Raw genomic sequence first — 25853 nt, 5'->3', positions numbered from 1 at the left:
ATATTTTTCTTTTTTCTTAATAATCTTCTTGTAAGAATAGAATTGTTGCTATTCCTGTGTGTGCACTGGAAGAATGTGAAGTTGGTTTCTGAATTGTCATGCTCTTGATTCATACCTGGAATCACCTTACTTCTTCTCCGAGCTGGCACCAAACAAAATTAGATCAAAAGCCCTTCAAAAAGTTGCAGTGTGTCTAAAATGCTAAGACGTGCCTGTCATAATACACCTTATGCTAACATGTCACTGAATTTAGTGGGACATTCATTCAGTGAACTTGATGGGGCTTCAACCGTGGACCTGTGATGATACCTCATACCAAGGTGGGTACAGAGCACAATGGCAGGTGTGCTGACCAGGAACTCAGTTTGCATAGTGGGAGAGGGCCTTTATTGCAGTGAGATCTGTGCTTTAAGTGTTCCAGAAACACAAAGAGAAGGGGATGGCAGTTCCGAAGAAACTTGGCAATTTGCTAGGTTAAAAAAAATATTTAAAAATTGCTATAGCATTTAATGTCTTCTTTTATACAGTTTTCCTTCCTGTTGTTCAACCGGAATAATTGCTGTTCTATTTAAATTCAGTTTTAAGATGAGGTGATAAAGAAGAGAATACTTGTTTAATTTGAAACCGCATCGCACATGTTGTATACCTCCCCAACAAAGATAGTAGGTGTGATGATTAAAGGTGCTAGACTACCAGCTTTGGAATCTTGGCTTTGTCATATTCTAATATTCTAGCTCTGTGTCCTAGGTCAAGAAAACTCTGGGCTTCTGTTTTATCATCTATAATAGGGGATGGTAACTATTTGGATTATTATAAGATTGAATACTTTTTCTTTTTGGAGTCACGGTCTCCCTGTGTCTCCCAGACTGGAGTACAGTGGCATGATCACAGCTCACTACAGCCTCTACCTCCTGGGCTCAGGTGATCTTACTGAATAGTTGAGGCTACAAGCCTGTGCCACCATGCCTGGCTAATTTTTAATTTTTTTGTTGAGATGAGGTCTCACTCCCAGGCTGGTCTCGAACACGTGGGCTCAAGCACTCCTCCCACCTTGGCCTCCCAAAGTGCTGAGATTACAGGCAGGAACCACCGTACCCAGCTTTGAATAAGTTAATACATGCAGACATCTTAAAATCGTTCCAAGTAAATGCTATATGCTTAATACATTTTGTTGTTAAAATTAGGTAGAATCTCGTTTGCTAAATATTGGATTATAAAGACAATGTGTGCACACTGTTATAAAAACGTGAAGAAGAAATAATTATGATATAAATAGCTGTATTCAATTTCAAATTGGGTCTCATGAGAAATGTAAAAATCATAGACAATAGAACTGAAAATTCTTTAAAAATCATCTAGTTTGACCTAATTTTACAAATGTGGAAACTGAATCCCAAATTATGACTGGTCCAAGGTTGCTCAGTAAATAGTAGAAATGTTGCTGAGACCCCTAGCCCCTGACAGTCTGATGCTTTTCAATACCCCTTGCAGCCTCCCTGAAGTGACAGTGCTCTGTCACTAACAGTTTAATTGGACAGCCAAGACCAAAGCAGATGAGTACATTAGCAATAAAAAATCAGTGTATAATGAAATATCAGATGGTGTGCATAGAATCTAAGTACATGCCTTATATAACTTCGTTAAGCTGCTCTCTTGAAGCAGAAGTGCACCTTCTGAGTTCCTTGATACGCAGAAAGTTGATTAAGAACATGCTTTTTTGAAGATAATCTTAATAGTTATAAATAAAGACTGTCTTCCTTCCTCTTTCCTTCTACTGAGGTTGGATTATTCATTAAGCCACAGGGAGAGTCCAGCTTTGCTAGGCCTGCCAGTCCTCTATGATTTGACTCCTCACAACAGGTGGGTAGAGGTGGGGCTTTAGTATTTCTGTTCCCTGCCTTCCTGGTGGGCTGGGTTCCCACAGACATTCCCATAGAAACGCTCCGACTCAGGGGCAGCAGCGTGAGGACTACACTGTCCTTGCTCTCGAGTATATGGAGCAGGTGCTAGGAGTGTGGCCCGTTGGTGCAAAGACATTTTCACTTGTCTCAGCTATTTCCGCTTAAGAGCAGGGGTGCTGCTGTCTGGGCTCGAGCTCTGAGTACTTTCGCATATACTACCTCATTGGACTCACTTCAGTCCTCTGCCCCTAAACATTTTACAGAATGATTCACGGTCCTGAAACACTCCAGCTGTATAGATGTGTGCTGTGGAAGAAGTGAAAGCCCTGACTTCCACTTTCCACGCCCAGTCATCCCATCCCAGGAATGTAATTTATAACAGTTTGTAACGCTTCCAGGCCTTTCTTCTCCATGCATATAGATCGTCTGATTTAACAACAAATGGTGAGCCTACTGTGCTCATTCATCCGTGACTCTTGTTTGCAGTCTTTCGTACTCCCAGAAGAGCCCTTGTTCTGGCTGCCCCCTTGTATTGCTTTGTACCTGTTTGTCTCTGATGGATATCGAGATTGTCTCGTTTTTACCATTACAAGTAATGCTCCCATCAACAGTGTCCTTGTGTGTTATGCTTGTTCTCTTGTGTGCCTAGAAGTTTCATTGATTAGCGGGAAGATTTACGCATTTCAGATTCCAGACTGCTAGAATTGCCCTTTCTCCCTGCACTCTTCAGGCCTCTGGTGAAGTTCTGTTTCAGTCTACATGACTGTCTGAATAACCCTAGGACATTTGTATAATTTTCTAACCAGCTTTTACCCAACAGGGCTGCCTGCCTTTAAGTTTCACGTATCTTCTGTCACCTGTGCTGTCCTGCCATTGGCCTTGGGTTTGGAGAGGCACCCTTTAACCCTGTTGCTTCTGCCTGTCATTGCTGTAGTTGCCTTTTTAAAAGTGTGGGTGTCTATGGACTTTGCCGCAGCTTGGATAGATTTAGAGCCGATCATACTCAGTGATCTGTCACAGAAACAAAGAACAGAGTATCCTGTGTTCTCATTCATAAGTGGGCCTTGAACAGTTATAATACTATAAGAAAGTGATTGGCAGTCGTGGGAAACTGTCAGGGGAGCGGGGTGGGATTGGCAGTTGAAGGAAACTGCTTGGGGAGGGAGGGGCACACCTCATCAACAAGGGTACCTGCATAATCAACGTTTGCATACCTAACCCTGAATTGTACCCCACATCTTTATTAAAAAAGGAGGGGGTTGATTCTCGTTATGTGAAAAAAACACATTCATTTATAGAAGATTTATCATTTTGGAAGACAAGAAAGGTGAAAATTGGCCACGACATGGATATTGTTGGGCTCAAGTGCACAAAGGGAGGCATGGAGTTCCTGCCCTTGCCTTCCCCCTCTATTTCTAGGTTGGTTTTTCCTTCCAGTGTTTTGGTTTTTTAAAGACCAAATAAAATCATGTTAGATATTGTCTTGCAACTTAAAAAAAACCTATTTAACAGAATATCATGGAAACCTTTTCAAGAGTAAAATAGCTAGTAACAGCTAATATTTGGGGGGCACTTATCATATACCCAAGACCTTGTTTTAAGTCCTTGACATGCATACGTTTATTTAATGAAGTTATTAAGTAAATTTAATAAATTTACTGTTTAGCCATATAATAATTTTTTGAGGTGAAGCCTGTTTTTAACTCTCCTTTTGCAGAGATGATTTATGTTCAGGATCACTAGTTTGTATATGAGGGAGTCGGGTTTTGAAACCAGGCGGTCTAACTTCGGATTCCATGCTTTTAACTGTTACACTGTACTATTTCTCATGCTGCAGTAATAATTGCTTCAAGAATGTGTAAGGAATTTAAAGCACAGCATGTAACTCCCTGCCTAAGAAGGGTAAGCTAAAAAGAGGGTAGCTTTCTAGTGGCAAATTTTGGCTAAGGAGCTTCACTGAATTTACCTCCCTCCACCCAAAAGATGCACATGAAATGTTTTCCTGTAATTTTTGTGTTCACACTGTTGTATGCAGTCGTTGCTCAGCTTGGGTTAGGATGTAGAGTCCTGTTTTTTCCTGTCTGAAGGAGTGGACGTAAGAAATCCTGCTTCCTGAGCTCTCGCCCACTGAAGCATCAATGGCGCATGGTTGGCGAAGGGGCTCTTGGTCCAGTCCAGGGTGGGGGGTTGGAATCCCAGCTCCGCCTCCATGAAAAGGAGGAAAAAAAAAAGAGATCACACAGAGGGTTGTTGTGAGGATTGACTTCGCAATGTATGTAAAGCATCAACAGTGTCCGGCACATGCGTTTATTAAACCCATGGCCTGTGTCCTGGTTCTACTGGACTTAGTGTTCACCTCTGATCTCACTAAATACCCTAACAACCCTGAGAAGTAGTTATCATTGCTCATGGTTTTACAGGTGAGGAAACCAGCTTGGAGAGATGGTCTTGCAGTAAGTGACCCTGGCAGGCCAGCCCAGGCCTCTGAGGCGGGCATTGTTTGCATTGTATTCCCCAACTGTAAATGCTCAAACTCAACAAGATGACAAATTAGCTATACCAGTTTTTGAGTTTCAGCCATTCATATATAATTTATGAGGAATAATTTGTCTCTGTGGAAAGTATATTATTTCGTGATACCACTCAGATGAAATAATTTAGATTTTAAATTTGTAAAAAGTTGATTTTCTAAGAAGTTGAATGTCTTATGTTTCTGTACTAGCATGCACATTTTAAGTGATTTCATAAGGAAGCAGAGATACTTGCTTTAGTCTTCTTGGAATGAAATTATAGTTAGAAGGTGGTATTACTATTTTAAATAATCGTAATCTATTTAGTTTTTGAGAGCAATGTCATCTTTTTAAAGTACACTGGGAACTGAATTCTTAAGTTTTATGTCTGAATTTGTAAGATAGGGCTAATCTTTAGTTTTAACATTTTTTTTTTCTTAACTCAATAATTTGGTCACTTTTTGTGAGACTTTGGCAAAGACTTTTAGTCAGCTACTTGTAAAAAATTCTGTGCGATATGTAGAAGCCCAGATAGTACAAAGTTACTGTGTTGCTGTATAATGGAAAGCTATTATTTCCTGACACTTGATGGAAATGTGTTTGAGGATTCTGATTAGGCAGGTACCTTCTGTGTGTGAATTTTATGTGAACTTCAAAAGAACACTTAAAGTCATATACTGTGTGAAGGAAGTCTTGCAGTCAGGCTGCTGCGTTTCTGCCAAGCACTCTTTCGGTCTGCAGATGTAGAGATTTGGGGGGTAAAAGGGGCAAGAGAAATGAGAGTGAGTGCAGTGGCTTTCTCTGCAGGATCGGCTCATCCTGTACACCTTTCCATTGGCCTGTTCTTTATCCACTTTTGCTTGCCAGAATGAATGTGTTAATTTGTTGTTGGTTATTTACTTGAGTGTTCATTGATTACTCCATCTGTTAAGCTTAGTGGGCGGGCTACAGGAATGTAAAACGTGTGGTACTTAATCGTGTAGCTGGGAGGGATGAAACTCACCCCTGGGCCTATGGAAGGCTTCGAGAACAGTTTTGTGGGCTGGAGTAGCTGGAGAAGGCTGTGTGGAGGGGGTGGTGGCTGAGCTCTGCTTTGACTAAGCATCCGTTTTGGAATAGGTGCAAGAAGAAACCACAGGTGGAGACACAGAGGCTGATGTGAGTGTGCTGTGTGCAGGACTCAGTTTATTTTGCAAACATTTACTGAACACCTGCTGTATTTTAGGAACTGCTGGCTACAAAGATAAATGCATTCCCTGCCCTCTAGAAATTCATAAACCAGTGGGAGAGGCATCCAGCCGTAATAATGTGAAGTGCTTAATTGTAATACTGGGTGACATCGTCAGAAACCCAATCAGTTGCATTAGTAGTGTGTGGTATCATTTTTAGTTGTGTTTTGGTTAACTATGGAATCAATAAGTTTTAGAAGGGACTCTGAAATTTCTATGTATTTTTCAAAGCTTGCATTGGTAATCTATTACTGTGTAACAAATTACTCTAAAATTTGATAGCTTAGCACAACTAGCATTTATTATCTTAACAACTGCTGAGAGTCAGGAATCTGGGCACAGTTTAGCTGAATGCCTCTGGCTCAGGGTCTCTTACTAGTCTGCGTTAAGGTGTTGGCCAGGGCTGCAGTCATCTCAAGGTTGGACTGAGGTAAGATCTAATTCCAAACTCACTTTTATATGGCTTGTGGCAGGCCTCAAGTGCTATCTGCCAGTTCCTTGCTACATGGGCCTGTGATAGCTTGTTATAATGGCTTGCCCTCGCTAGGAAGAGAGATCTGACAGGTTGCGAGGACAGAATTACTCCAAATGGAAGCCATAGCTTTTTTGTAACCTAAATTTGGGTATTAGTTAACTAATCTGTATAACCTAATTTAGTGTTGAAAGCTAATCCATGATTCTAGCCCATACCCAAGGAACAGAGTGACCCGACGTGTGTACACCTGGAGGCAGGGGTGACTGGGGTCCATCTTAGGGACTGTCCACCCCACAGCTCTACAAGTTACTGATGGGTATTGGGAGCTGCTGCAATTGGGGGCTTCTGGAAAAAGATGAGTTAGCCAAAGAACTTTTCTGATGGGAAAAACAGGTGTGATTAACCAGACCACAAACGTTTTTGCCAAAGGTCTATAAACTTTCAATGTTGTATTAATATTTACTCTAGAACAGAAAAATATGAACGTGAACACAAAGCTATTTGTAGCCAGGCAGAGACAGATTTCACAGGTGTGCCTCAGTTTAAGTGGTGGGTCAGTTTCAGTAAGAATTTGTGCTCTGAATGGAATCTTGTGAAAGGATTACAGGAACCCAGTCTTTTAAAGAAACTTGATGGAAATCTTTGGGATTGTATTCTACTTTCAATTGTGTCCATGCTCTCTCTCTCTCTATATGATTGATTGATTTACATGGACAATGTTGAAAGGTTGAATGGTGATAGACTGAAAAGAGCACAGAGCTTTGAAAACAGATTGTATCCTGGCTTCACAACCGATTAGAAATGTGATTCTGGGCAACCTTGTTGATCTTGCTGAGCCCTACTTTCCTGTTGTAATGCAGAAAAACAAATGAAACAAAGGACCTGGACATGAAGAATGATGGATTTATGCAATTTAATAAGATTTTTGTTTTCTTTCAGAAAAGGTACGGTTATATTAAGTTCAAGTGTCTCACCACTTCCCAGTTTTCTAGCCAGATTCTAACCTAGAAAATGCTACTAGATAATTCTTAAGCCCTGCATAATCATTGTACCCTGAAAGGACCAGGCACCTTTGCTTGTATTTTACTCCCGAAGTATATTTCATTGGTACTTGGGAACCCATCGCAGCATGTAGGGAAGACGGAATAGTTCAGAAATATTTACTACTACAGAAGTAGTAAGATAATAGTATAGCTGAAATTATTATAATTTTACTGCAGTTAGTATGATTTTCTATTATAGCATAAAGACAGTGGTTGAAATCTACACTGAGAAGTACTTTGAACATGGAAATTTATTAGATGTTGTATACATGTTACCTGCCAGTAGTGAACAAAATTATGTTGCTTGCACTGAGAATAGCGGAAAAAGAATTCTTATTTATTTATGAATTACTCTATAGATTTTTTTCCCTTGCTTGATATATTTCAAGATTGTTTTCCAGCAGTCTTAGGTGAATGCAATGGCATTGAAAAGATATTTAAATTTATTAATCTTCAAGTTTTGCTCATAAAATTCATGCGTGAATTTGCCCTGTCTTGGAATCTGGGCAGCTATCCTAAACAATGGTATAAATGGAGAATTTTAGGTTACAGATCACTTGAGCTAATACATGATTCACTAAGTTAAAATAACTAAGTTTGCTCTTATAACACTTCTTGTGGATAATCATGTCCACTAAGTAATGGTTTGCTGTGACTTGAGTACTCTATAATATGAACCTGTGTTTCAGCACGGGTTTGTACTCTTAGAGCCTGTGAAGCTTTCGGGTGGAAATGGGCTTGTGATGGTATTAGATTTATGCAAAACAGAGATGCTTTTGTTACCTTTTGCTTTTGAAATTAACTTATTTTAACATCTTCATTAAAAAACTCTTTACAAACTTCAACAATAAAGTTTTAGCCTTAATCGAACTAGAGTATAATACTTGGCCTAAATTAGTCTTTTGGTTTTAGGGTATGTACTGATAAATAATCTTAAGTCTCCTTTCTTGGAAAAACTGGTTGGGTAACTTCTTTTAGCACAAGTCTCATAGTGTATAATTTGATGCATCACTAAATAGAAGAGGATTCATGGGCCAGGCGGGTTGGCTCATGCCAGTAATCCTAGCACTTTTAGAAGCAGAAGCGAGAGGATTATCTGAAACCAGGGGTTTGAGACCAGCCTGGGCAACTTGGTGAGCCCTCGTCTCTTCAATAAATAAGAAAAAAATTAGCCGGGCTTATGGCACATGCCTGTAGTTCCGGCTACTCGGAAGGCTGAGGCAGGAGGATCACCTGAGCCCAGCAGGTTGAGGCTGCAGTGGCTGTGAACATGCCGCTGCACTCCAGCCTGGGCAGTAGTGTGAGACTCCAACTACAAAAAAAAGGGGGGGGGGATTCATGGAAACTTGTGAAATCATTTACTGTTAGTAAGTTCTTTGTTTTGTAGAACTTCAAAGTGGAGTTTTGGTTTTCATTGTGAATATTTAACTAGACACTTGATTATTTTACAGATTTAACATATTTTGTTTGTTTAGCAGGATAGGAAACAGAGAAAGTAACTGATTTAAATCACAGAGTTAGCCGGGCTCGGTGGCTCAGCCTGTAATCCCACGCTTTGGGAAGCTGAGGTGAGTGGATTACCTGAGCCCGAGGGTTCAAGACCCGCCCGGGCAACTTGGCGAGACCTCATCTCTACAATAAATCAAAAAAATTAGCCGAGCGTGGTAGCGCACGCCTGTAGTTCCAGCTCCTCGGAAGGCTGAGGCGGAAGGATCACCAGAGCCCAGCAGGTCGAGGCTGCGGTGGCCGGGAGCGGCCACTGCCCTCCAGTCTGGGCGACAATGAGACTCCAACTCAAAGTAAATAAATAAATAAATCGCAGAGTTAAAGAATGGGTATATGAGGGACACAGTTTGGTGTTTGATCTTTCCTTTTGAGGAGAAATGACATGACCTGTCATATCTTATTTACAGGGATCTTAAAAGAATGAAAAGGACTTGAAAATGTGCCTATTACTGCTTTTGTTGTTCCTTCCCCAACAAAAAATTGATTACAAAAATTAGCTCACCACCTAATGTATTTTTATAAGAATAGCCATCCCTCGAACTTCTAAAGATCTGTGTTCAGCTTTTATTATGAGCAGCAGTACATTGTGTTACAGGTTTTAAAGTCCTGTCATGTATACCAAAGAGCCCCATGTCCAGATAATTATGTTGATGACTAAAATTAATTATGTGTCTTACATGCCAAGCAGTATGCTAAATACTTTGTGAATTCTCTCTCTAAATCCTCAAGGAAAACTTAGGGAGTGTTATTGTTATTTGTAATTTACCAGTGAGGAAGCTAGAGAGGTTAAGGAAGTTATCCAAAGCAGAGCTGCATTAGAATAGTTTCACCGTCCCTTGGATTGTTTCACTTACAGCAGTTATCTCTGAAAGCCAAGAGTCAACTCACTGTCTTTCTTACTTGGTGTAGAGTCGACCTTTATTCTGCTCACTCTGTCACTGAAGGCACCCATTTAAGGACAGAAGGAAGCACAGGTAGTTCAGGGTACCCTTCCTTACCAAAGCCCATGAGTAGAGTGATGGGAAGAGATCAGTGCCAGACTGGATAACCTTCTGTGTGCGTGTGTGCGCGATACTGCAACAGCTTCCTTAGTATCTATTTATAACCCCCTCAGAATAAGAACTTCTTTTTTAAAATTTTATTTTATTTGTCTTTTTTTTTAACTTCTTTATTTTAAAGTGGTGAGGTACAATTCAGCATTAAGTATACAAGTGGTCATTGCACAGGTAAAGTTTGGGCCTCCCTTTGTCCCCACTTGGCTTGGTTTGAGATCAGATACCTTTATTGATATTGTGTACCACCCCCCCACCCCAGCAGTATCCCACTACTACCAATAGAACAGGAATTTCTTAAGAGCAGGGCCTCCCCTGTGTCTAGAAAAATGTGCCTGGTACATAGTAGAGGCTCAACTAATAGATACATATATATTGAATGAGTGAAAATTTTCATCTCACTTTAGCATCATATTGTGAATATTTTCCCACAGTCTTAAATATTCAGAACAAGGGTTGTGAACTCTTGATCTACAGTCTAGATCTGGTCTATTTGGCTTATGACGTAGTGATGCTGTTTGAGTATCACTTAAAGCCAGGCGCACAGATCTGAGGTGCAGAGCTCAGTGAAGTGGGCGTGCGTGTGTGCCAGTGCAGCCACCTCGTCCATCAAGTCGTAGGAGTGTTTCTGGCTCCCAGAGGGCTCTCGTGTCCCTCTCGGGCCCCTCCCCCTTCCCACAGGATAACTGGCAGAGAGTTAAGTTTTTAAAATTAGCTTTCCACATTTAAAAATTGGGAGGCTTCACATAAAAATCCAGAATTTCTGCATCTCTTACAAAATTCAAAGCTCTGTCAATGCAGACACTGCTTCCTCTTTGACCACCGTTTACTGTGGCCAAGGAGTAGCCGCCTACCCTGTTGGCACTTGTTCCCTAGTCTGCCTGCAGTCTGCAACCTCCTTCCGCTCCTGGCCTTGCAGGCACTTGCCAGTTGCCATTTATGACTATATTTGAATTGTTTTTTCTTAGGACAGAGAAATATTTATCTCTTCCATTACCTCATAGAAAAGTGAAAACGTGAAGGGTAGAAAGGGTGTCTTAGCTTCGTCCGCATCATTCATTGTATTTCTGGCCTTTTAGGCATGTGTTAGCCACCCTCATTCTGCACAGCTGTGTTTTTTGATTTGTTTTTCGAGTCACAGTCTCACTCTGTTGCTCAGGCTGAAGTGCAGTGGCACGCTCATTGCCACTACAGCCTCGACCTGCTGGGCTCAGGCGATCCTTCTGCCTCAGCCTGCCTTGTAGGTAGAACTACAGGCGTGTGCCACCATGCCTGGCTAATTTTTTGGTTTATTGTAGAGCCATGTTGTTCAGGCTGGTCTCGAACCCCTGATCTCAGGGAACCTTCACCTCCCTAAGTGCTGGGATTATAGGCATGAGCCACTGTGCCCGGCCCACAATTGTGTTTAACGGCTGCACAGTGTTCTTTTTTATAAATGTATCATTTATTTACCCATTCTTCTACTGTGGAACATGTAAGTTGTCTGGTTTTTTGATACTGTAAAGAACAGCTTGTAGATTCATCTTCACACACAGCATCCTTTTATTGGGATAATATTTTAGAAGTGGAGTTTCTGGATCAAAATACTTTCATTGTTAAGACTTTTGTTACATATTGTTCACCTACTTGTGTAGTATGAATTGACAAAATCTGGAGAGCGGTGTGGGGAAGTGTTTATTACCCTAAATCTATGTCTACACTGGGAATGGCAATTTAAAGGAAAAATTTTGCTAATGTAGTTGATAAAGACAAACAAAAATGATAATACTGGCCCAGAGGAAGGCTTTATGATCTCACCCACATAAATAAGAATTGATGCTGGCTGGGCGTGGTGGCTCACGCCTATAATCCCAGCACTTTGGGAGGCCAAGGTGAGAGGATTGCCTGAGCCCACGGGTTTGAGACCAGCCTAGGCAACTTGGCAAGACCTCATCTCTACAATAAATCGAAAAATTAACCAGGCGTGGTGGCGTGCATCTGTAGTTTCAGCTACTTGAAAGGCTGAGGCAGAAGGATCACCTGAGCCCAGCAGGTCGAGGCTGTAGTGACTGTGATCATGCCACTATACTCCAGCCTGGGCGACAGAGTGAGACTCTAGCTTAAAAAAAAAAACAACTGATCTTTATTTTATAGGATATAATATAGAAATATCACATAGTACAATGCCATACCTTAGATTCCTTGAGTCAAGTCATGTATTACATTTCTTGTATATGAAGTAATGTAAATACTTGGTATATATTATTAAGCTCTAACATGTTTTACATCTATGCAGGGAATCAATACTGCAGAATCCTTCTGTTTTGAAGCACGTACAACTAATTCTTACATGTTGTTTTGCATTGGCTTTCACATTTGAAATAGAGGCCATTTCTCTACAATTTGCTTTTGAAGGAGATGCCTACATAGAAGAGTGACAGCAGCTAGACTGAACTGGTTCCTCAGGTATCCTGGCTTAGAGATTGCTATGGGAGATTGGATGACTGTTACAGATCCAGGCCTGTCTTCAGGTAAGTCAATCAAGATCATTGTAAACTAAAGAAGTAATTGTAATGGTGAATTTTTCAACAGAAATGTAAAATGATCATCACAGATATTGAGGATATGACTACAGAGAGACATAAGTGGTTATAAAATACCTAATTTTCGTCTTCAGTAAAATTACCAGGAAGAGCTGAGAATGTGCCATAATTAGTGGGGTTAAATGCTTTGGATGGATAATAACTTTATCATTATTTTTGAGGGAAATTGTTAGCTTTGAAATGTATTCCATGGCTACTTCAAAATATTTCTGATTATTCCTTTAATTATATAATTTTTCGTGGCAATAGACAAGTGAGTTTTGTCTGTTATTTTTATAAAACTAAAGTACTGTAAGTTAAGGTAGTATACTGTCACTTAACATGCTTACTGAGACCACTTCATTTCCGTCTTTTTGAAAAAAAAAAAGCATATGGTTTTCCTGAATAAAAAGCCTTTGTCCTAATTTTAAAATGCTTAAAAATATATCACTCAAAATCTTTGATCATGGCGACTATGTTGGCTTTACCTGCATTTTTCTAAATTATTTCTCTAAATGCCTTTTGATTCTTTCAGAAAGCAAAATTATCTCTCAATATACCTCAGAAACAAAGATGTCTCCATCAAGCTTATACTCACAGCAAGTGCTATGTTCTTCAATACCTTTATCAAAAAATGTGCACAGTTTTTTCAGTGCCTTCTGCACAGAAGAGAATATTGAACAGAGTATTTCATATCTTGATCAGGTAACTTGTGAAAAGCAATAGCATAAATCATGTTACATAATAGAACATATCAAAGTTATGTGGAAGACACAAGTATTTGTCAAACCCAAGCATATTGTTATGGAGTGGCCTGAGATTTCAGTTAGGTTTGCAGAGAACTGACTTCTTGTTTGGAGCAGCTTGGCCTCTCCTTCGTCCCAGGAGCTCCTCCACTGAGAGTCCAGCCCTCATTTTATTGACACAGAAACCTAAGGGCCTTGTTCCAGGTCACAAGTGATTGTAACGCAAAGGTTACAGGAGCCCAGTTCTTCTGAATTCTTTGTCTTTTGTTTGGAATATTTACTATTGTCTTAACTATCTCAGGATAGTTTTCTGTTTTTCTCAGAAAATATTTTTATGTTATTTCTTTACTAAGTTGTCTGGTAAAACCAACTTTAAAGAAACCACCTTACTTATTTTTTATTTTTAATTGACAAAACACTTATGTACAACAGGATGTGTTGAAATATGTATATGTTGAGGAATGCCTCAATCAAGATAATTAACATATGCATACCTCATATGCTTATAATGTTTTAGAATCTACTTTCAGCAGTTTTTAAGGATACAGTATATTGTTATTAGCTACAGTGACATGTTGTACAATAGATTTATTGAACTTATTCCTTTCTGTCTGACATTGTATATCCTTTGACCAACATTTCCCCAACTGTAACCAACTTTAAAGAAAATATTTTCTCCTACTAGGAATTGACAACTTTCGGTTTTCCTTCATTATATGAAGAAGCCAAAGGTAAAGAGACAAAGAGAGAATTAAACATAGTAGCTGTTTTAAATTGTATGTATGAGCTACTTGTACTTCAGCGGAAGAACCTTCTAGCTCAGGAAAATGTGGAAACACAGAATTTGAAACTGGGAAGTGACATGGACCATCTGCAGAACTGCTACACAAAACTAAAGGTAGAAATTGCATATCTGTTTTGCAACACCGTATAAAATTAAACACTAAATTTTCACTGGCTCTACCGAATATTTTAGAACTTTTTTTTTTAAGCTTTAGGGTTTTGTTTTTTTTTAACTGGTAGTAAGTAAAAGTGAACTTTTTAACATAATTTGCACAAATCAGTCATGCTGCTTCCTATTGTAATATCTACAACATTTCGATGGCATTGATTTTATGAATTGTTTAGCAACTTACCAAATCTGCAGAAAGTTAGATTAGGAAATATTTATGTTCTGAGGAAAATAAAACTAGGATTCCCTACCCCATCCCATCTTGCTTAAAATACTTTTATATGCTTCATTTAGAAATCATAAATGATGAGAGTCTGCATCAGTTAATTCCACGAAAATTATTTTTGAATATGCCAAAGGACTGGAGCTCAAGTACAACAGCAAGCCAGATGGCTTCCAACTTCTGCAAGTCCCTAGGGCTGTAGAAAAGACCATAGAAAAATGCTTTAGTAAACCTTTTTTTCTCTGAAAAAAAGGAAATCTTTTTTTCACAGGGCCACGGACCTACTACCTTAAAATGTAGAATATTTGTTGCTGATTTCTGGTTTCCTTGCTTGCTTTTTCTTCCTTTCTTTTGTTTTCTTAAAAAAAAAAAAGTTAAGCAAAGGGAACAAGGTATTCAAAATCATGGTGTGGTGTAGGGCCTTATAGTTGTATATTATTATAGATGTAGGATAATCAGTCCAAGTTTTTCCTAAATATGCTGTTCTGCATTGGATTTCTTGGTTTGTAAAAATCAAAGCCTTTGCACTTGAAAGAAAATCGGCTCCCTTCTAGTTTCTCATCTGTTCCTCCTTTCCCCCTCTACTTTTCCTTTCATTCTGTGCCCTCCAGGTAGCAAACACAGAAAACCCACTCAGAGTCTTGCATGTTTGAGCTCTATGAAAGGAGAATAACATCTCTCTATAAAATATTTGAAAATCTTCTCGTAGGAGTATACTCTACAGAAGTGGCATAGAGCTGACCTGTTAGTGAACACTGGAAATATTTGGGGATTGATTTAGAGAAGCGTCTTAGCTTCTCAGCAGCACCTGTCCCTGCCAGCCATTCACTGCCTAATGCTGTCTTATGTTGTCTTCTTAGCTTATGTACAATGATAACAGTATGTTTTCCCTTTAATTTTTTTAAAAAGTTTTTATGATCCTGTATGCCTAAGGGATAGAGATCGTGCATCTGTGTGTTTTGGCTGACTGGGAAACTGATGGGCTAGAGAGGGTAGTTGGTACTCTCCAGGCTTATAAAAAGGTTATGAGTTGTGAATACTACCTTAACCCATATCAGAGAGATCTTTGGAAGGTCTTACTAAGGATTAGACTGATCCAGAGTTGTAAACCCAAACAACAGTATTTTTTATATCTGGGCACACTTGGCCACACGTGTCTTGTAAGTAGCTAGAGAATGGTTACATAATTATGTTGGTGATCTGAGGCTTATGGAACCTTTCCTTCAAGGAATTTATTAGGACTATGCAGAGCATAGAATGTTTTTCCAGGATGTCTTCTAATCTGGGATTTGACCTGGACCAGAATCTGTTATTCTGGGTCAGCTACAGACAGAAATGTGTTTTCAGTGGGGGAAAGTTGCCAGTCTATCCTGAAAAGTTTTTTAGAACCAGCATAAGATTCGTTCTATTTGTTGAACAAAATTTATTACATATATGCTCGGCACTGAGTTTCAAAGATGAGTGAAGCTCGTCCCAGCTCATGGGAAAATCACAGTCCAATGGAAGGAGACACATTGAACCACAATTATTTGTTTTGTTAGTTGCTCTTGCTGTAGGAAGTAAGGGAGGTTTCACCAAGAGGTAACACTTGATCTGAGATTTAAAGAAAGAATAGAAATTTGCTAGGTTTGCTGAAGTCATTCTAGACAGAGTGTATAATTTGTGTACATGTGTGAAGGCACGAGAGAGCACTGCACTTTCAGGGAACCCCAAATAGCTCTGCGGGTGTTGGAGTTTGTGATGGATGATGAAATGGTGAATGATGGTACCAGGTGAAACTGGAGCCTAGGCCGCAGGTGCTGTGAGAATCAGTATGCAAAAACAGGGACACGCTGAGGAGTTGTGCACAGGAGAAAGACGCCCTGAAGATACCATGCTGGCAACAGGCGGATACATTATAGGGGGTGCACATTTGTATTTGAGATGGTGTTGAGGGCGTAGAAATCCTGGTGACAAGGATGCCATCATCAGGCCTTGGCAGAGGCTTTGGACTTGAACTAAGGTAGTGCCAGTGAAGACAGTAAGAAAGAATGAGATATGAATAACACCTAGCAGGAAGAATGGTAGGATTTTATGAAAAATTGAGTTTGGGAAATAAGAGTCATGAATTTAAGTGACCCTCCAGGTCTCATCTTAAGTTACCAAGGATGGTGGTGGTGTGAGTCACTCAGATAAGAGAGGAAGAAGGGACGTGTGCAGACTTCCAGGGCCGACTATGAGTTTAGGTGAAGTGTTGATAATCACCGAGTGGGTCTCTGATGTGACATATATTCCACTTATCACCTGGCCCAGTGCCTTAATGTTAAGCCATACCAGCTGGTCCGGCATGGTAGAAGTTGTACACACTCCAAAAAGAGGGTGCCCAAATTCCTGATGACCTTAGAGTTACCCACATTATTTTCATAAGTTTTCTGTGTCTTCTTGAGATCCACTGTTATAGAAATTGTGCAGGCTATTGTTTATAGTCAGTTAAGGCATAACCTGGTTGGCTGTTTTAGCTTGTAAAGTGTGAGAAGTCTTGTAAAGTGTCAGATGAGTGGCCTCATGCGGAACTTGAACATTTTCCCAGAAAAGCAGGGAGTGTGAAGGTGAGCACCTGATCCCCTGCTGTTCTGGCCTTGCTGCCATTCTCCAGGGAAGGGGCTTCGCGGAGTCTCCCACCTGCAGGAGGGAAGCGGTGGTGTGCAGAGTCCCACCCTCTCTGACTTAGTGTTGCCACGTGGCTCGGTCACCCATCTTCTTCGTACTTGACCGTGAGTCACTTTTGGCTCTTTGTCAAGGCCAAATGCAGTCTCGAAGGATGATGACGTTACTCTACCTGAGGAGATCTTCAAAAGTGTGCTGTAGAAGTGTAACAAGTATTTAAAAATTTTTTAAAATGTTCGGTGGCAGCGTCATGGAAATAGTGGAGTCTTTCAGGGGGAACCACTTGGAAGCTCTTTTGTATGTATGTCCATACAAATTTATTATTTAAATGAGACACTATAATTTTATAGTATCACGGGTTGGAGTAATTGCTTTAAATAAACATTTCCTATGCCACTAATCTTCAGTTTTATCTTTTTTAAGTGACAAGGTCTTGCTGTGTTGTCCAGACTAGTCTCGAACTTCTGGGCTCAAGCAGTCCTCCCACTCAGCCTCCCAAAGTGTGGGCATTACAGGTGTGAGCCACCACGCCCAGCTTTTTAACTTCAATTTTAGCTAGTAGACACTAGTATGTATACTTTCTTGTTGCTGATCCTTTAAGAATTCAGTTGCTCTGAATCCTGTGTTAATTTTAACCACAATTGCATATACAAATTTTAGGAACAACTGGAAACCTCCAGAAGGGAAATGATCGGGCTTCAGGAAAGAGACAGACAATTACAATGCAAGAACAGGAGTTTGCATCAGCTATTGAAAAACGAGAAAGACGAGGTGAGTTGTCAGTGATTGAAGATGAAGTTTAAGTGGATTTTTATCTTCTGGTGATAGGAGGTGACCCTAAGAGCCACTTTACTTTTAAAAAGACCCATTTATTCATCCTGCCTCCAGTTGGTGTGGGGGACCTCTGTATACAACACTGGACCATATTCACCAGGGAGCTCCGGAACTCTCCCCAGCACAGCCCCCACCTCCAGTGGATCCCTTTGGCTTGGTGTGCTGGCCCATGGCTGGGAATAGCCAGGGCCCTGTACTGCCCTTCCTGGACTCACGGTCACTGTCGCGTTTTCTCAGGAAAGGGTGTGTTGAGTGTGGATCTTTTATTCTCTGCACTTTGATATCCGACATGCCCCTTCTTGTGTGCACTATCTTAAACATTGTCAGTGTTCACCCAGTCAAGTAATTCCTTGATTCAGGGGCACAGAAGCAGTTCATATTGAAAACCTCATTTCTGAGGCTAAAGATACCATAATTCTAATTTCTGCTTGAATGGTTACTTGGATATGTAGAGTTAATCATTTAAAAGTATTATTGTTTAATTTGTGTCAAAAGAAGTGATTGTTTTTATTGCTGTACAATATGACCCTGACCACGTAATAACTGGAAAAATATAGTACTTATTTTTAGTGTTTTGTGTGTTGTTTTAACTGTAATTGAAGGCTTTTAGAGGAGCATATTTCCTTAAGGACTCTTGCAATAATTTAGATAGATTTGTTTTACCATATTTGATTGCTCAGCAGTATATTTAGTATGTGGGTAATTAATATCTTAACTAAACTGTAGATTATTTCACAGAATATTTGGACTTGCTTTGTTGATTATACTTCAGTGGTGTGAATCGAGCTCATTTTGGGGAGAGATTAGTTCATTGTGTTCATCTCTAGCAGGGATTGGGATGGGTGGATAGGCTAGGACGTGCTTCCAGGAAGAGCTGCCTGAGAAGCAGCAGTCCATCTAAATGTGGAACGGTAGTGCCTGGTGATAGCAGGTACTCAGCAAGTGTTAGAACTGCATGTGTTCTATCTGCAGTCTGGACTTACTCTTATTTGAGAACTGTTTTTGATGAGAGGAAAATGAGCTTGTTACCTGCTGCCATGTGCCACTGGCTGATTGCCTTTGTCACAGGTTAGTAAGAAGTGATCACAAGTCAGTGGCATAAGTAGGTCACGAAAAATGATCCAGTGAATTCCATTTGTCTCATGAAGCTTTAACCATTATAATACTTCCAAAAGCATTTCTGCTGTTTAGATGATCGGAAGCTACATGAAACATAAAAGGTATAGAAGATCATTTAGAAAGTTCATACTTGTGGAAATTTCAGAATTAAAAAATCAAAACTTTATGTGATTCATATAATGATATTTTTAAAAGATTTCCGGTGTTTATGGAAAAGGAAGAATCATCCTAGAGTTTTAAAACTATTATCTGGAGAGATTAATGCTAGAACTTCTTTTCTCTTTTGGGTTTGTGAATTTTAACTAGGTTTATAATCCTCATAGAAAATGCTTTTTTTTTAGGTACAAAAATTGCAAAACATAATTGCCAGTCGGGCTACTCAGTATAATCATGATATGAAGAGAAAAGAGCGTGAATATAATAAACTGAAGGAGCGTCTGCATCAGCTTGTTATGAACAAGAAAGATAAAAAAATAGGTAAGCCACTGGCAGAGATTATCTAAGGGAGTAAATAAGTTAGTATGCAAGGAAATAAATGTAAAGGAATTGAACATAGTAACCCATTTTCATGCTTTATACAAGTGATTTTAGATGACACATGTTTATATAAACTAGAAATTTAGACAACTGGTAAGTGAAAAATAAGTCATTTTGCATTGCTTCATTATTGCATTTTTGAACATGACAAGTATAGAATTAATCCATAGAGAAAAACTGGGCCAGAGGACATTCTAATTTTTCCTAGCAAAGAACTAATAATATAAAAAATGAGGGTGAGTTTCTGATTATCAAAAGAAGTATGATTTTAGAATAACCCTCATAACGTTGCTCCTCAGACCACTTCATTTGTGTCCATTTGAGTTTCTTTAAAGAAGTTTGGCTGTGCATTTTTAAAGCAAAGGATGGACTGTGATGTATAAGTGTGTGTGTCAGGTGCACTTTTTTCTAGTACTGTTCTTTTGAGAACTTTAACCTACGACTGTTTTATCCAAATATGCACATAATTTCAAGTACATAGTGAAGATGAAAAAAGTAAAGTTAACGCATGAGAGTAGAACCATACAGTACAATTTTGCTGGCCTGGTATAATTCAGAGAAGAAGTCTATGTGTTTTGTTTACTGAAGAGTGGTTTCCAAGTGGGTTAGAGGCAGTCCTCGAACCTCCATTATACAATGATCCCCCTACACTATCCCAAACAACCTGGACTTCAGCAGTAGCTGAGGAGCATACATTTCAAGCTGTCACGCAGTGGGCTCTTGTCTGCTAACAGCAAAACAGTTCAGTACTGACCACATCACTGTCATCCTGTCCAGCAGAGCTGTTGCAGGTATCTGAATATTGTATTTTGTAAATTATTGAAAAAGACAAAATGAAGGTGCAGTCATATGTAGTTAAGACAAGGTTGGAAATCTCTATGTATTCTGAATTAATCTCACTCGTCTAGACACCGCACTTACATTATAGAGGTCTGGCTGTTTCCCAGTCCAGGCTCAACTGGAAATGACAGTTTCATAATGATTTTGTTAACTCTAAAATTACAATAATTTACTCTCATCTTATTTCCTCCTTATGCCAAATGCTTCCGTCTCCACCTGGGGCCGAAGAAACATTACTGTCAGGGACTTGACTCCCTTGCTGGTGATGATGATGTTAACAGTGTAGCAGACTTTTTCTGTTCAGGTCTATGTGGTAAATATTTTTGGCTCTGTGGGGTCTACAAGTCTTGTTACATCTACTTATCTTTGCCGTGGTAGAGAACCAGTAGCCATAGACAATACATAAACACATGGTGTGACTGAATTCCAATAAAGCTTTATTTAAAAAATCAGGGGATCTGCCTGTAGGCCGTAGTTTGCTAACACCCGATAATGAAATTAATCATGGCAAAGTAGCATTTATTATATGATGACTGTAGTTAACAAGAATTTATTGTATATTTCAAAGTAACTAAAAGAGTAGAGTTGCAGTGTTCCTAATACAAAGAAATAATACATGCCAGAAGTGATGGATAACCCCGGTTACTCTGATTTGATCATTACACATTTATGCTTGTGTCAAAATAGCATGTGTACCCTTTAAATATGTACAACTATTATGTATCCATAATAATAAAAAATGAAGAGAAAATAGAAATAAAATGTTTAAAACATAGCATTTGTTAAGTACTTACTGTGTGCCAGATGCTGTGTTCATCTCTCTTGTGTTAAGAGCTTTAACATTATTTCTTTCAGTCTTCACAACAGTTCTTTAGTAGGTACATGTTATTTCCACTGTAGCAATGAAGAAACAGGCTTAGTAGTTAAATAACTAGCCAAGATCCCAGTGCTTACAGGTGGTAGAGATAGAACCCGAAATGTGGCTATTTGAGCCCAAATCCCAACCTGCATGCCGGGTTCACTTACCGTCCCATGTGTGTAGTGTGCACAGGAACTTGAAACACTTCAACGTGTGTGATAAGAATTGGCTGTGTTCTGTGTGTTCGCATTTGTAGCCATGGAAGTTTTGAATTATGTGGGGAGAGCTGATGGCAAGAGAGGCTCCTGGAGGACTGGTAAAACGGAAGCCAGGTAAGGGCCAGTCCAAGCCGAGGAATTTGCCTGGACTTGGTTTGAACCTCGTTTTCATGCTGACACTTTCTCACTCAGGAATGAAGATGAAATGTACAAAATTCTCTTGAATGATTATGAATATCGTCAGAAACAAATCCTAATGGAAAATGCTGAACTTAAGAAGGTTCTTCAGCAAATGAAAAAGGAAATGATTTCTCTTCTTTCTCCCCAAAAGAAGAAACCCAGAGAAAGAGCAGATGATAGTACAGGAACTGTAAGTGACTCCTCCCTTTCTGATACAGTCTCAGATGGCCGATTAGAACAGTTAAACGCCAGTCAGGTATTCTCAGTGGGGACACTTGGTATTTTGAACAGAAGGCTGACTGCTGTGCGACCCCCAGTATCTGTGACAACCAAAAAAGTGTCCCTGCATGTTTTCAGGCATGCCCTGGGAATTGATGGAGATGATTTTCCGGGGACTTAATCCATGCCAGGCACTATGACAGACACCTTGTAAGCATGTCTCATTTCATAATGTTTCTCATAATATGTCAGAAATTATTTCAAATGTCATACTCTTTCAAATATTATAATCTGATGGCACTACTTTCCACACTGGATAGATGAGGGAATTGAGGCACAGTAGTTAGTAGCCCAGTGTCACACGTGGCAGTACTGGGATTCGAGTCCAAGTCTGCCTCGCTCCAGAGCCCACAATCACAACCACCGTGTCAGATATCCTCTCAGTTGTACTATTGTTGTAATTATATGGTCTTGACTTTTTGGAGATGGAACTCAACTGACTGTGGGAGCCAAATAATCATTCAGTTCGTACGTTTGTTGAGTATTCATTATGCTCTAGTCCCTAGCAAGACAAAGCTAAGGAGATTTTGACTTCTTTCCTCAAGAAGCTCTTATTGGGAGAGACAAGCATGTGAAGAAGTGACTATGGCATATGTTAGGTGCTGTAACAGGATGGCCCAGTGTGCAAACAATACTATCATGCAGTCAAGGAAGGCATCATAGAAAAATTGACATTGAAGCCGATTCTTTAAAAATAGATGGGTGTTTGCAAGGTAGAAAATACGTGGAAAGCATTTGATGCAGGGGAATAACGTATGCGGAGGTCTGAAAAAAGTCACATAATGGTGAAAAGTTCATTTGACTTAATTGCTTCACACAGAGGTTTAAATTCTAGGTTTCAGATTCTTACTGATTAGAATCTGAAAATAACAGTGCTGGGGGAGAATACTGGTTATCAGCAAGTCACCAGAACCTGTTGTTTAAACCTTTTATTTGAGGAGTATTTATTGTGTGGTTTCACACATTAGTCCACCTGATACACTTGTCTCACCTCCTACCCTTGTTCCCCCTTCTTTAAACATTTCTTTAAAAAATGTCACCTGAATACTCTGTAATACTGTCCAGTTTGGGCCCTACTTGCCCTCTTGTATTTAACCAACCTTTTCTCCGTCACTCCTGTCAGTTTTGAACGTTCACTACTACTTTTTCAGGCTTAGCATAGTTTCCATTTCTCTTGTGGCATCTTCAGTTTTGGGGCCAACCTTTACTGACCTCTCGTTACCAGCTTTCAGTCAACCAGGTGTGTAGTAAATCAGGGCGACTTTCTCAGATGATTAAATCACCCTCACCCCACTGCTCAGGCCAGGTGGTACCGTGTGTAATTCTTCATCATTCAGATGTTTAAGTTTGGAGAATCAGTAACCTCTTAAGTATATTTTCTGTTTTTAAGGAAACCGTTGTTTAGCTCTCTTTCCTCTGAAAATGTAAACAATTCATTCCTTTTAAAGGAAAGATTTTGGAGCATTATAGCAAGAGAAATAAGGTATGACTTTGGAACGGCTGGGTAGCTCCAGCTTCATTTATTGTTTGGCTCGCTTACTTGTAGCCAAAATGTTTACCCCAAGTTCCGGCTGAGGGAATTTTTTGTTTTCATTTTGTGGTTAGAGTTTTATTCCATCGGAAAAGTGCGCAGCAACCACTCATTTTCGAATAGCAGATGTACAGTATTCCGACAGACTGCAAAATGCGTGTGAGAGGTGTGGCTCTTCGGGAGGGCGATTGGCAGGCAGCTGCTGAGGAGCGGCGGGCAGGACGAGGCGTCACAAGGGCCACCCGGGCCTCTCCCCGCCGGCTGGCTCAGACTCTGGAGAAAGTGCTTCAGACCCCAGTCCCTCCTTCATTCCTGCTGCACCTCTGTGTGGGAGCGTCTGATCAGCTCTTCTTTCTTTGCGCCTTCTGTCTTTTCTTTCGTTTTTCCACTGCAAGATTTTTATTGTTCAAATGAGTGAAATCTCTCTCTCCACCTTTCTGGATGTTAATACCGAATTAGGACTATTTCATGCAGACGCAGGTTATTATGACATGTATGCATTTGAGTGTCTTTCCCCGTGTTCTTAAAACTGCTTTGATTCTGTATAATTGCATTTGTATAGTGTGTATATGATATATACAGCCCAGATATGTGCATATATGTCTATGTACATATATATATATATATATGTGTGTGTGTATATATATATATATATTTTTTTTTTTGAGTTAAGAGTTTCACATTGTTGCCCAGGTTGGGGTACAGTGGCATGATCACCATTCACAGCAGCTTTGACTGCCTGGGCTCAGGCGATCCTTCCACCTCAGCCTTCCAAGTAGTTGAGACCACAGGTGTGCACCACCACACCTAGCTAATTTTTACAAAGCCTTTTGTAGAGATGAGGTCTCACCATGTTGCCCAGGCTGGTCTCGAAATCTTAGGCTCAAACAATCCTCTTGCCTCCAAAAGTACTGGGTTTACAGGCATGAGCCACCGTGCTGGCTTGATTCTATATAATTATCTATCAATACAGTTTGCTACTTTTTAAATGATTTGATGTTTTAATAGAGTATCTCCAGGTGTATAAAAGAAAAGTATCTCCAGTTGAATAAAAAATTATATGAGAAAAACAGAATTAGCAACTTCTTTTTCTTTGGAGGTTATTTCACGGGTTTGTTTATTTAAGCAGCCTAGGATTAGAAACAAATTGATTTGACTTCAAATCTCAGTTCTACCTCTTGGCTGTACGATACTTATTCTGCGTCTCTAAGCCTCAGTTAACCCACACTATAATGAGCTGAGTATTAAGTAGCATGTGAAAGCATCCAACACAGCATTAGACAGCTAATGAATCTTTCTTCCTCAAGCAGCCCCATCACTCTAGTCACTGGCTGTGTTTGGGTTCAAATTCAGGTTTGGTGAGACCTAAGCTAGGGAGATTCTATATTCAATATTAATTGTTTTTTCTCAAGCTATTGATGCTAAGTACTGGATCTTGTGTACGTTAAGATACAGCACAGAAATGATTTCCATAAGGCTCTCCGGTAATCGGTCTGATAGTTGCTTCCTGGGTATCTAACACCACGTTAAGATGCCATGCTAAAGCCATTTCCTTCTCGTCTGTCACCCCTTGTAGGCCATCTCTGATGTTGAAGAAGATGCTGGGGAACTGAGCAGAGAGAATATGTGGGACCTTTCCTGTGAAACTGTGAGAGAGCAGCTCACAAACAGCATCAGAACACAGTGGAGGATTTTGAAAAGTCACGTAGAAAAGCTTGACAACCAAGGTAACTACAGCCTCAGTGTAAAGTGAGTTGTGACACTTGGTAAGCTCTTAGTTTTCAGTTACCTGGAAAGCCACGTCATGGGCTCAGATCTGAAGTGCTGTATCTCAGTTTGGTGGTTTGAAAGCAAGATTTTGCCTGTGTTTCGATACAAAGTTTGAAACTCATTGAGAAAAACACAGTTTGCTCTCTGTATAATGAGTCCTTGAATAGAGGACTCATGTCCATCTGCTCTGAATGCTGTGTGCAATGGAATAAGGAGAGTGGAGTCTCTTTTACTAAATTTGAAAATCAAGAAATATTCTTTATAATATAGTATAGATATGCATGCTTCATATTCCCAGATACTTGCATATTACTTAGGTTCCTAATAATCATTTAAAACTTATTTTCAAAATAATAGATGTTTATTATAAAATATCAATTAGGAAGTTATGTAATGTGTGATATCTAAGTCTTTATTTCTTATATATAATACTTAACTGTTTGGTACATATCTCTAGACTTTTTTCTGAATCTGCAAAATGCTTATTTAAAAATACATTTAAAAATTGACTATTACATGTATTTTCTTCAGTGTGTTTTTTCACTTGACATTAGACATTCTCTATTCTACATAGATATACATTGAATATGCTTTTAATTTATATTTGTTAAATAAAATTTACATGCTTTTAAATTAGGAAAATTAAGATTTCTGCTTAGTAAATGAAGTCTATTTAAATAAAATTTATTTTAAGTTGTCAAAATTAGCAAAAAGTAATCAGCAAATTATTATAGCACCAAAATTACATAAAATTTTATTCATTTGAGTCAACAGTATCTATTAGTAAAACAGCAAGCATAGTTGGACTTCGTATTTGTTCATTTAGTACTTGAAAGCAAGAT

The 25853-nt window shown here is 39.5% G+C and overlaps 1 protein-coding gene across 5 annotated transcripts in view; it reads left to right on the top strand.

Annotated features, from left to right (window-relative positions):
• The first annotated feature begins 3624 nt into the window (after positions 1-3624).
• Positions 3625-25853, top strand: part of SSX2IP (SSX family member 2 interacting protein) — a 33690-nt gene continuing 11461 nt past the window's right edge. For 4 of the 5 annotated variants that reach the window (XM_008064794.2, XM_008064793.2, XM_008064792.2 and 1 more), the window contains exons 1-8: positions 12103-12226; positions 12813-12982; positions 13709-13921; positions 17505-17615; positions 19139-19274; positions 21290-21365; positions 21444-21621; positions 24818-24968. In XM_008064794.2, coding sequence (XP_008062985.1) covers positions 12184-12226; positions 12813-12982; positions 13709-13921; positions 17505-17615; positions 19139-19274; positions 21290-21365; positions 21444-21621; positions 24818-24968 — 1078 coding nt within the window. In that variant the 5' untranslated portion in view covers positions 12103-12183. Of the gene's footprint in view, positions 3648-12102; positions 12227-12812; positions 12983-13708; positions 13922-17504; positions 17616-19138; positions 19275-21289; positions 21366-21443; positions 21622-24817; positions 24969-25853 lie in introns of those variants that run through there. The other variant, XM_021715923.1, reaches the window with a different exon arrangement.

This window comes from Carlito syrichta, unplaced genomic scaffold, assembly GCF_000164805.1.
Source record: "Carlito syrichta isolate Samal-C Ts95f unplaced genomic scaffold, Tarsius_syrichta-2.0.1 Scaffold308051, whole genome shotgun sequence".
Taxonomy (NCBI): Eukaryota; Metazoa; Chordata; class Mammalia; order Primates; family Tarsiidae; genus Carlito; species Carlito syrichta.
This window is presented reverse-complemented; position numbering and strand designations above follow the sequence as displayed.